The 11,788-nt window shown below is 43.2% G+C and overlaps 1 protein-coding gene and 1 non-coding gene across 2 annotated transcripts; one reads left to right on the forward strand and one right to left on the reverse strand.

The window, feature by feature from the left end:
• Window positions 1–1,764: 1,764 nt before the first annotated feature.
• On the reverse strand, window positions 1,765–10,696 carry PRMT5 (protein arginine methyltransferase 5). The gene is made up of 17 exons (XM_003755831.4): window positions 10,395–10,696; window positions 9,725–9,843; window positions 9,296–9,381; window positions 8,950–9,084; window positions 8,472–8,584; window positions 8,304–8,353; window positions 7,916–8,079; window positions 7,132–7,293; window positions 6,844–6,921; window positions 6,702–6,760; window positions 6,219–6,341; window positions 5,958–6,133; window positions 3,383–3,492; window positions 3,045–3,138; window positions 2,801–2,917; window positions 2,523–2,587; window positions 1,765–2,323 (listed from the first exon to the last, which is right to left on the reverse strand). The coding sequence occupies exons 1-17, from the start codon at window positions 10,499–10,501 to the stop codon at window positions 2,171–2,173; spliced, it is 1,911 nt and encodes a 636-aa protein (XP_003755879.1). The 5' UTR covers window positions 10,502–10,696; the 3' UTR covers window positions 1,765–2,170.
• A 175-nt stretch (window positions 10,697–10,871) lies between these two features.
• On the forward strand, window positions 10,872–10,944 carry TRNAR-ACG. Its single transcript has one exon. It is a non-coding gene; the product is annotated as a tRNA-Arg (tRNA).
• Window positions 10,945–11,788: the final 844 nt, after the last annotated feature.

Below are 11,788 nucleotides of genomic sequence, written 5' to 3' on the forward strand. Positions count from 1 at the left end.
CCTTTGGCACTTAGCGCGCATGCGTCCAAGTCCCCTGCTCGGGTCTCGCTGTTTCCGAGGCTTCTTTGTAGCAAACTATCCTAGGCAGGTGTGATAGCAGTTGAAAAGGTTTAAGGACGCAGCGGATTCTTTTACCAAATCTCATCCCCGCCTCCTTTCTTCACTACCTTAAAATAACGTCCTATACTAGTAGAACGCTGGTGCCACTCTTGCTTTCGGCGCGGAGCAGGGGCACAAGTCCCTTGACCAGAAGCGAATATCTGATAACCCACAGGCCCGTTTTCAGGATTCTTTGGGTTCCGCAGTTTTCACAGTTCCAAGGTCTACTTCCTATAGCAAAGAATTTGGCCGTAAGGGAACTTCTAAAACGAATATACAAGTTTCTAGTCTCTGCCTCCAAAAAATAGAAATTGGGGTAGGAGATTGGAGTAATGAGTGTGTGACCACCACAAGGCAAATGTTACAAATAACCCAATCTTCATTCAATCTGTCGAAATTCCATCTTTCACAACTGACCTAAAAATACTTCCACAAAAGAGTCGGACCAAAGTCTTACAAGTTTTAGTATCCATCCTTTCATTACAGACATGGATGTAGATGAGAAACTATACATATGTTCAAACTATCAAACGGTAGAATTGCTAGTTGTTTTGTCTAATTGTTTTCTTTAAAATTTTTTTTTGTTAGGATAGAAGGGAATATATTGAGAAATGTGATATAAAAACAGGTATCAAAAATAAAAAGTTTTGAAGCTTAAATTTAATAGGGACAAATGTAAGTCATAGTTGGGTTCAAAAAATAGTTTCCCAAGTACAAGATGGGAGAGGATATCAAACAGCAATTCCTCTTCAAACGATATGGGATCAAGCTGAATGAATAGCCAAATAGCCAAAAAATCCAAATGTGATCCGAGGTTGCACTGACAGGTACTATACAGAACTAAAAAGGTGAAAGCCTGGGTATACCCTTGAATCATACATAGCATACTGGAGTATTGTACAATGTTCTAGGTGATTCATTTTTGTAGACTGCTTGACAACACAGTATCCAGGGGAAAGCAATGAGGCTGGATAAACCTTGAGATCATGTGCAATGAGAACTGGTTGAAAGAACTTGGAATATTTAAGATTGGCTAGAGAAAAAATTCTGGGGAAATCAAAAGCTTTCTTCAAGTATTTAAAGAATTGTTCCATGATAGAGGAAATCAATATATAATAATAGATGACTCTGGTATAGCACTTTAAAGTTTGCAACGTCATTTACAAACATTATCTCATGTTCATACATTATCTTAATTGGATTCTACAGACTCCAGAGAGCAGAATTAGGAGTGAATGAGTGAAAGAGTTGTACAGAAGTACATGTTAGGCTTAATGTAAGGAAAAACCATCTAACATGAATCATCCAAAAAAGAAAATCAGTCTATCTGGAGAAGTCATGGATCTTTTCTCAGTAGTTTACCAACCAAAAACGGGATGCTCATTTGTCTATCATTAAGGGGAATTATTCTTCAAGGAACAAGATGGCCTAAATGGCTTCAGAGATTCCTTCTAATGCTGAAATTCTTTCTCTGTAGGGTAGGAATATAACAACTCATCCCAAGTGACAAGGCTTAGCAAAATGTTGGCTCCAAGAGCCAAAAGGGAGCATAATTCAGCTTCCTGACTACGACTTCAGGTGATTTCAGTATCAGGGTCCTGGCCTAGAAATGAATGTGACTGAGTTTACATATTAGGTCCTGAGAATCAGAGGCAGGGGCAAGGGTGAGTGGGGGCAGGAAGGGCTATAACTTTGCTTTATTTGTTATTTCCTTTGACACAGAAGAACCAAGAAGAACAGAGTTGGGCAGGGTTGAAAATCACTCAGTCCAGTGTCCTCAGGGTTTGCCCCAGAAAGCTCTGGAAGCTATGCCGTCCCTGTAGCTTCACATTCTGCAGAGTGTTTCCTAGCCCAGGATCTTTTATCACAGAATGGGACAGAGGGGCACTCTAATTAACTCTGCTCTCTTACCTGCCTTGTATATAAGACAGGAAAAGCAGATGAGGATACCCTGATCTGATGAATGGCAACAGTGATCCTGCCCTAGGGAATAATTATTGGTTCTTTCAGTGCTATAGGGGAACAGGGAGCTGGTTCCTGGTTCCTAGGCTTTGGGCACTAGCAGGCAGCACTAGAGGCCGATGGTATAGGAGCGACCAGTAGGGTTATGAATAGCTGAGCAGATAGGTGCCGTCACTGCCCATTCATACCACACCTTCTTGGCATTGCTGCATCGCCAGAATCGCACACAGATAGTCTGCCCTTCATGCACGGTGATGGGCTGCTGTAGAAACAGAGACAGAGATGTTTGGAGAAGCTGGTCATATCACCACAATTGGGATAGGGGTCTAACAGATTTTGGGAGCAGTATCACCATGTTGAAAGGGAATTGGGAAGTACCTCCAAGAGAGATAAGTCAAGGGCAAACAGTAAATATTGTGATCAAGGGAAATGATATCCTACAAGCTTTTAAAGATGCTCACCTTGATAGGAAAAAGAATAGGAAACCAGGAGAACATTCCAGGAGAATGCGTCTCTGGACGGATACCTGTGGAAATATAAGAACCAAATGAACTCAAGAGCCTCTCCCTTATCCTTATCACACCAAGATTGCGCCCTCTGCAAAAACTAAAGATGATTTCTATAAAAGGGAAAGAATGGGCAATACCAGGGTTCCCTTGGTCACCTTCTGAAGCAAACACATACAGGAGAATATCCAGATACCACATATTTCCTGCTAGCCAGAAGCATAAGTACTCACTTAGAGTGATGTCCTGATAAAGCACGGTCTCAAAGTAGCCTGCAAACCCATGCAGGACAGTGTTCACCTCTACAGGAAACTCCAATGTGCGATAACGGTTGTTGTCAGTCAAAGGATCTGTCAAGAGACAAGCAGTGAGAGCGCCCAACGGAGATCAGTAAGGGGTCAGAAAGGCAAACCTATCAAAGGAGAGGGCACAGTTAGTTCTGAAGAGAGGATCAAAAGGAGCCACTCAAGGACCTACCTCGATTGGGATGGCTAAAGGTAAAGCAAGGCTGGGGTTCAGCCAGCTGGTGAAAGTTGTGCAGTCGAACTACATAAGGCATCTCAAACTGGGCCTGTCAAGAAGAGGAAAGCAGGTGCTGGAAGGGAGAACAGGGACAGTCTCCTCCTTCCCAGGAACCTGAGAGGAAAGTCTCAAGAGCCTGAGGGACACACAGAAATAAAAGGAAAGAGAACTCAACCTAACTCCCAATTTATCATATTTTCTAATGAAATATAAAACAGGTATTTAATGTGTTTAATATTTGCTGATACAATTAGTTAAAATTGTGCATGTGGAAAGGGAAGAAGTCTTCTCACCTCAGGGTCCCGGTCCTTTTCTCGACATGCCCGGACTTCATTGTATAGTTTAGATGAGGAGATGGGAGCTAAGAAAGAAGTATACTCCCCTGGGATGCTCACCCCATCATCTGCAAAAACAAGAATAGCAAATGAATTTCTAGTGGAGAAGAAAGTTATGTTGATGTCCTAACCCTAGATTCAAGCAGAACCTTTCATCTGAAACCCAATCCTCTTCCTGATTTCTCTTATTTCTGTGCCCACACAGGTAATCCTCAATTCTCCCTCACAATTTACTGCAATGCAATCAACTACAAAGATATCAATTGTACTTCTATAAAATCTTTCATCAGTTTCTTGCCACCCCATAGCCTATTTCAGATCTTTATCATCTTTTGCCTGTCACAATGGACTCCCACAATTGTTCTCGTCTCCAGTTTTTCCTCTCTCCAGATTGATATTTCTTAAATATGTTTAAATGTGACTGCCTAAGCTGTTATCCTCAAATCTACTTATTCAACCCTAACTTTTCTGCTGACTCCCTTTCCCCCTACCCCAGTCTCACATCTCCAAGTGTCTTTCAAACATTTCAAATTAGAAGTCCTGAAGATATATTGAATTCAACATATCTAAAACTTAACTCATTAACCTTTCACCAAAAATCCTTCCCATTTCCAAATCTATTATTGCTGAGGGCACCATCATCTTCCAAATCACTCAGGCTTCCAACCTAGGTGTAACTGACTATTCACTCTCTCACTATGGCATGCTAATCTTTTGACAAGACTTACTAATTTTATTTTTTTACCATTATCTTTTACATGTGCACTATTTTACCCCAAATGCCTCTCTGACATAGACATGTGGTCCAGGACTTTCATCATTTCAAATCTGCACTTTTAAAATAACCTGCTGACTGGTCTCTCTACCACCAGGATTTCCGATTCTAGTCCACCCTTCATTCAGCTGTCAAAGTGTTCTTCCTAAAGAGCAGGCCTGACAACATTACCCTGCTATTCAATAAACCCCAGTAGCTCCCTATTACATCCAGAATCAAATATAAAATCCTTTATTTGGCTTTTATTAAGCTCATCATAACCTACCCCTTCCCCAACAATTTGTACTTATCCTATATATACTACAATCTAGTAAAATTGGACTCTGTTATTCCTTAAACTCTACTGGTTCTAAATATTTTTACCCCAGGAAAGCCCACTCTCCTTATCTCTACCTTCTGTTCCCCTGGTTTGCCTTCAAACTCTCTTAATTCTAGTGCTGTTCTTCTAGTGATTACTTCCTGTTATTTTCTGTACGTAGCTTGTTTATACATTGATTTGCATGTATTTACCCCACTGGACTGAGAGCTTCTTGAGGGCAGAGGACTGTCTTTTGTTCTATACCCCCATACTTGTTTATATATTGATTTGCATGTAGTTATCCCATTAGACTGAGAGCTTCTTGAGGGCAAGGACTTGTCTTTTGTTTATACCCCCATACTTAGTGTGTGGCACAAAATAGGTGCTTAGAAAACAAGAAAAATTATTATTAATAATCAATTACTAACATGAGGGGGAGGGGAAATCCAGGTCCCCATTTCTCCCCCACACCCCCCGATCATTTCCTCAAAGTGCAGTTCTTGTGAGGGACAGGGCTGACAAGGAGACATTTTCAACCACAGGCAGATGAACTTCCACCCAAAGCTCAATTACTTAAATGGTCTGGGTGGAAGTAGATCCTTTTGTCTAGACTTCCTAAGTGGGGTGGTCTGAGGAGAGATAAATCTCTTTATCCTAGAGCGAACAAGATTAAAATCACAGTATCCAGTCCCTCTTTAAAATAAATCTACCTTTCTATTTATTCATTCTCTCATTAGTTGATATCCAATCCCGGTTGATCTCTGCCTGTAGGGAATACCCTCTTCCAATGATATTTAATTTTCCAGGGGTTGTCTTTGATTTCCCAAGAGCCACTAATGTCAATTTCATTATCTACTAATCATAATTAACAAAATGATTATTAATTACCCCAAAACTATGTCTTTAGGACTTTTTATTTATTACAAAAATATTGACTGACCTTCAAGAAGCTTCAGTGGCTCCCTCTTGCCTCTAGAATAAAACACAAACTCCTCCATTTGGCATTTAAAAACCAATCTTTCTAGTTTGGCTAGTTTAGTGTGAAAGGGAGAAACGTGAAACTAATCTGGTTGACTTGCTGTCCCCATAACAGACCACTCCATTTCCTATCTATAAACCTTTGTACAAGTAGATCTCCATGTCTGGAATGCTCTTGCCCTTCATTTCTACCTCTTGGAATTCCAGCTCCCTTTCAAAGCTCAAATGGCATCTCCTAAATTACTTTTTATATATTTTGTATTCACTCATGTATCTACATATTCCTCCCTAGGCCCAGCATCAGATACAAGATCCTTGAGGGGAAGGAACTGTTTCATTGTATATCCCTGAGACCTTGACAAAGTGCCTGATATACTGTAGATATAATAAATGTTGAACTGAATTGTCTTCTAGGTTGCTTGTACTGGTCCTCCCACCCTGTAACCAACTTCTACCCTTCTCTGTCTTCCATCACAAGGCACCTTTTAGGAAGTGCTGGGCTCCATCCAGGCATTCGGGTGATAGTTCGTTATCTGCGAAGGAACCTAAGAGTTCACTAACAATGATGTCTGCCTTCTCAGGTGCCACCCATTCCCGCATGTCTGATGACACCACCGTCACTTGGCTGCCCCACTCTTCAAACTGCCAGTTCTCTAGCCTGTGAGTAGAGAAGGCCTTATTAGCATGGTGCTGGCCCTGGTAGGAAATCATGCTCTTAGTAGGCTGCATCAGGAGTTACTCACGTCACCACAGCATTGGGGTTCTTCTCTACAGCATACAGCTTCACTCTCCGATCAGCTTGCTTGGCAGCCCGGAGGGAAGCATTCACCAGGGGACCTCGGCCTGCACCTAAAACCATCAGTACTCTGAGAAGAAAGACAAAGATAAAAATAGCACAGTAAGTGGAAATAAAACAGAATAAACAGAATAAGTGTAGAATGGTGTAGTATGGTGTAGCAGCAGCAGCAGCAATGGCAGCCTTCACATATTGCCTAATGCCTCACAAACCTTGTGCTAAGCACAAATGTGCTAAACAAAATCCTCAACAATCATGATCTCCATTTTATAGTTGACAAAACTTAAGGCAGATAAAAGTTAAGTGACTTGCCTAAGATCAAAAATCTGATAAACATTTAAGGCCAAATTTGAACTCAGATATATTCCTGACTCTAGAACTTATATTCAATCCACTGTATCAACTAACAGCCTGGATAAGTAACACTCACTGCACATTGGTGTCCTTTTCCTCTTCTGGTACACGATCCAAGAGACATTTGTAGATGGCCTAGAAAGGAGAGATATTCCAGCTTTACTTCCACCCTCATGGGTACTCCCCCACTTTCACTCCCCGATCCAGACCCCACAGACCTGCTGGTACTGGGAGTATTTGATGGGATCCTTCTCAAACACTTCATAAGTTTGAGACTCCAGATTGTCCATTAGTGGCTCAAGAAGAGAAAGAAAAAATTCAAGTTAAATTAAACAGGGTGCTAGAATCTGATGACACCCCAAACTGAAAGAGCATTTTATTTGTCCTTTGGATCTAGCTGGGAGAAAGGGGGCTGAGAGGACAAGGGGAAAGAGAGTTAGATTCCCTCCACACAAAATGTTTCCTAGCTCCCTATCATTCCCACAATTCCTAAATTCACAACTCACCTGGAGTGGTGACTGAAGATAGTCCTCATAACCCTTGGCAAAGAGTTCATAGGCATTAGGTGGTGGACGGTTCTGGCTCAGGTATTCCAAATACTGCAGGTAAGTGCAAAATTCCTTTTCTGAATGATGATTGGCACCAGTAATGATGAATTGTACTTCCAACTGTAAATAAGACAACATATCAGATCAACCTCTACTGCTTCCCAGGAAAGGCCCAATGTCCCAAGATTTAGAACCCTGATTCCCAAACCAAGCACCTATGTCTAATAACAGATAGAGGAATCTACAAAGAGTGGTCTAAATCATTTACTTTATGAATCCTTAATCAATGCCCTTGAGTATATATTATCCCCAACAATCAGCATATAGTTTAAATATATGTTTAATGTTCACTGTGCATCTCATGGTGCCTTAGAATATCTTGTGCCCTTTTGTTATTTCTTTCTCAAATATATTTCTGAGTTTTAGGAGCCCAAATGTTAAAACTGGGGGGTTGAGGAAGGAGGGGAAAATAATGATTCCTGTGTTGCTGTTTTATGATTTAAACCCTTGGAAATATTTCTTTTTAAGATGAGTTCCATGAAAAGTGAGAAAGTTTCCTATGCCACATTCTCCCTCTATCTCTGACCACAACTTTGCAAAAGTTGCTCTTTGGAATCAAATATGAAAAAGGAATTGAGCTGTGGGGAAATGTCAAATGCCCATATAAGCAATGCAGAGGGATCACAGAGATAATACCAGACGAACATTACAACTCCTCACTCTAATATATTCCCTTTATTACCTTGAGAAGACGGAAGATTAACCTCTGGTGCACTTTAGAAAGCACAGGAAATCCCTTCTTATTGGTCAGGAAGATGCTGGTAGGAAGGATGGCTGCTTTGATTGGCTCCCCAAGCCACCGGTCAATAATGTGATTAGATGGGAGGTCACAACCAACTTCAATAGCTGCAGTACAGAAAGAAAGATCTACTGAATCCAAACAAACTTTCTTTCTGACAAAGGATAGTCTATTACAATCCTGCTACATAGCAGACTGCTATAAAGTAAAAGAGAGCTACTGAAAAGTCTCAGCATTAGCAGTGAAGCCAATCTGAAGCTTCAAACCAAGACTCTATTCATATGACATGGGGGAAAAAGAAAGTCTAGCTATGAAAGCCTGCTACACTCACCCACTGCAATCCTCTTGTTGTAGTCACACAGGGTACGAAAGTTATGCCACCTGCCAGGAAGAAAACACAGCACGGGGTCTACCAATCAATGTACTCCTTCTAGTGGTCAGCCCATTCCTCTCACAGCTCTGCTTCCTAACCTCTTAAAATAATGAGAAAATCACATACCACATCCATGTCTTCTCCTCCCCAGTGTATGCCTCTGTCCTTGTAAGAGGTTCATTGACAATGACATCATCCCGAAGGTCTTCTGCTGCCATCAAGGGAACCCGTATCCAGAACTGCAAGGAAAAAAACTACTTCTCTATCCAGAAAAATCTTCCTTGATTAAAACAAAATTGATTATAAACCAGTGTTTAAACCCTCAGTGAAAAACATTTTCTTAATTCCTGCTTCTTCATGGAGACAAATGCTCATTTATATGTTCAGGTTAATGCTTTCCAACTCAACTCTACATGCAGTTTTTTGGTAACAGTATTTATTTGATCTATCCCAATCACTGATTGATCATCACTTTTAAGAGGAACAGTAGGGCCTTTCCAATACATTTTTCTCATACAATGGATTGAGCAGCCTGGTTTGGGTAGTATTCAATACCACTCAATCACAGTACAACATTGTCTATTCATCTTCTGGGATGTCATACCATGGAAGAATGATGGCCTGTGTGAATGTGATTGGTCAGGACTCTGGCCAGATTAGTATTATCTTCTTGAGTGAGAGGTAACAGAAAAGCTGGAAGCCCCAGGTATGCTCCAAAATTCAATTCCTGCAACATGGCCTGGAACAGAGACCAATACAGACAGATTAGTACATGGTGTGCCCAAATGCCTTCTATAATAGTAACTGACATCAAAGAATCCCAATGGCCACTGAAATTGGGCTGCCCAAGGTGGTACATAGGGTTCTGTGGTCCATATGAAGCTAAGAAACATCATCCATCTTGCCTGAGTTTTAGACATGGCCACAAAGTATTTATCAAGGTGCCTTACCGCTTCTGAATTCCTTCTTATCTTTTCCACTTTGGAATCCGGACGGATCCATGGTGACAGCTTTCCTACAATCAATGTATTCCAGTCTGCATCCCCCAAAGAGAAAAAAAAACTTGATGAAATATGGTTACTTTGCAACTGCTTCTCAACAACTGACCTCAGCTCTCCAGCACACCAGGCAATGGAGCATGGAGAACAGGGCTTTCCTCATCATGGGTAGGGAGCACTGTTCCTGGACAGCACAACTCATGGGAAGCTTTTTAACATGGAAACAAGGGATGTATAATGGGTATATCTTATTATTTATTTCAAGAGAATCACTCTCCCTAATTCAAGGAAGGAAAGAGTAGGTGTGGCCAGGGCGCTCAAAACTGGGCAGTTCGTTGCCTCGAAAGGTACGGGGGGAGGGGCCCCAGGAGTTTTTCCTACCCCGTCCTGACAGCAGCAGGTCAGACCGTGTGTGGGGCCCAGGACGACACTTGGCTGGGTCTTGGGTGAACTCTCTCTTGAATCGGGGGTGGAAGACGGGCATGCAGAGGAAATCAAAGCTGAGACAAAGACAGATGCCCCCACCCCCCACCCCCAGCAGACATTATTAGCAAAATAACAGCGCCCTTAGGGCAGGCCACGTGAGGGCCCTTGCCCCACGTGGGCCAGACCAGCATGCAGTCCACGTGCCAGGGCGCACAATGTGCCTCAAAGCCCTCCAAAAAGAAGTTTATGGAGCAGAGGAGAAAAGGGAAAGGAGCAGGAAGTCCATATCCAGCGGCGGGGCCGGCTCCCCTGAGATTTCACCCTTGGCATGAGTGCCACATGCCCAAAGTATCCCCAGATTCCCTGCACGCCTTCTCACTCTGTTCCCTGCCCCATCCCAGCAACTGCTCGTGGTCGGCCCTCTCCACCCGCCTCCCCCCCCAAGCTCAGAGTCAGTCCGTGGACTAGCCTCTCCACATCTCCCCCCGTCCCCAAGAGGAATGGTTTCTCCCACCACGGTCCCCTTCCCCCCCGCCCGGGGCTGGGAATAGTTTCTCCCACTCCATCTCCCAGAAAGCGCGCGTCCCACCTAAGAGAGGGGAGAAAAGAAAAATGGGGCCCTCACCCTTGTTTCGCCACGGCCCCCAATGTATCAGCCACTTCTGGGACGCAGTTAAGGTCCCGCCCGCTGGACACGCGGCACCCGGGGGCCCCAACTGCCACCGCCGCCATTTTTCCCTTCACGTTGTCCGCGCCGGGACCCCTGGATAACAACAACCAATGGCAAAGCACAGAAAAAGCCGGGTTTCCCCAGTAGGCGGGAGGAGTCTCCTTAACAACCCGAGCGTCTTCTCCCACTCAGAGCTGGCGGGGTGGGCGGGGCGATGTGTGGGCCTCCCTGCCAATCAGGTGGTGGCGCCGTGACGAAAGACGTGAGACCGAGTGACCTACCAATCCGAGGGTTCCGCTTGCGAATAGAGTCTACTTCCCGTATCGTTTAATGTAGAATATTTGAAACCGATCCAAACGAAAAACTACATCCCCCATGAAGCCCTGCGGTATCCTCTTGAAGGAGTACTGCTGCAAGAGGTTTTTCGTCCTCGGGCCAGTGGCGCAATGGATAACGCGTCTGACTACGGATCAGAAGATTCCAGGTTCGACTCCTGGCTGGCTCGGTTGGAACGGATGATATTTATTGCTTTCCTTAGCTATTTTTCGGCAATTTCTATTTCACATACACCCCCTTGTTTTTTTCCAGTCCTTTATTATCCATTGATATATTTATTCATCTAGTGCGACATAAATAACCTACTACGTGCAGGACGCTTTCCTAAACTCTAAGGCAAATTCACTTTACAGTATGAACATTTCTTGCTCTCATGAAACTAGAGTCAAAGGAAAAAAGGCATTAAATATCTACGTATGTGCCTTGAAGACTACATTTCACTAACAATAACTCACACGAATTTCTCTACCCAGAACTCTCCCAAAGATGTTGCTTTTTCAAGCAATAAAAAGAATTTACCAAGTCCCTACCTGACATGATCTCCAGTCTTCCATCTCCGACAGCCTATTGGACATATCGTACTGAATGTGTCCTGTAGACATCTTACATTCAATGTTGTAAGGCAATTCATTATTTCCCCCCAAAAAAATCCTTCCCGTCCCCCTTCCTGACCTCCCTATTACTGTCAAGAACACCATCATCCTCCAAATCGTCCAGCCTCCCAACACAGGTGTCATTCTCAACTCCATACTCTCGTCCCTCAAATACCATCAATCAGCTGCCAAGCCCTGTCCTTTCTCTCTTTACTTCTGTCCTGTTCACTCAATTGCCTCCTCTGACACCGCAACCACCTTGGTGCAGGCCGGCATCCCTTCACACTATTATAATGGCCTGCTGGTTGGTCTCTCTACTTCGCATCTTCACAATTCCAATCCCTGTCAAATTCATCTACCTAAAAATTCAAATCCAACCCCGTCACCTTCTCAACTCAGTGAATTCCAGTAGCTGGCTGT

Source organism: Sarcophilus harrisii, chromosome 2 (assembly GCF_902635505.1).
Source record: "Sarcophilus harrisii chromosome 2, mSarHar1.11, whole genome shotgun sequence".
NCBI lineage: Eukaryota > Metazoa > Chordata > Mammalia > Dasyuromorphia > Dasyuridae > Sarcophilus > Sarcophilus harrisii.

Bases quoted from the DNA above. Each gene is read 5' to 3' on its own strand.
- PRMT5 (XM_003755831.4), bottom strand. From the start codon at position 10,501: ATGGCGGCGGTGGCAGTTGGGGCCCCCGGGTGCCGCGTGTCCAGCGGG. The intron at 7,294-7,915 runs GTAATAAAGGGA...TCTTATTTACAG, and splicing joins TAATCTTCCGTCTTCTCAAG to TTGGAAGTACAATTCATCAT. The intron at 6,342-6,701 runs GTGAGTGTTACT...CTTTCTTCTCAG, and splicing joins GAAAAGGACACCAATGTGCA to AGTACTGATGGTTTTAGGTG.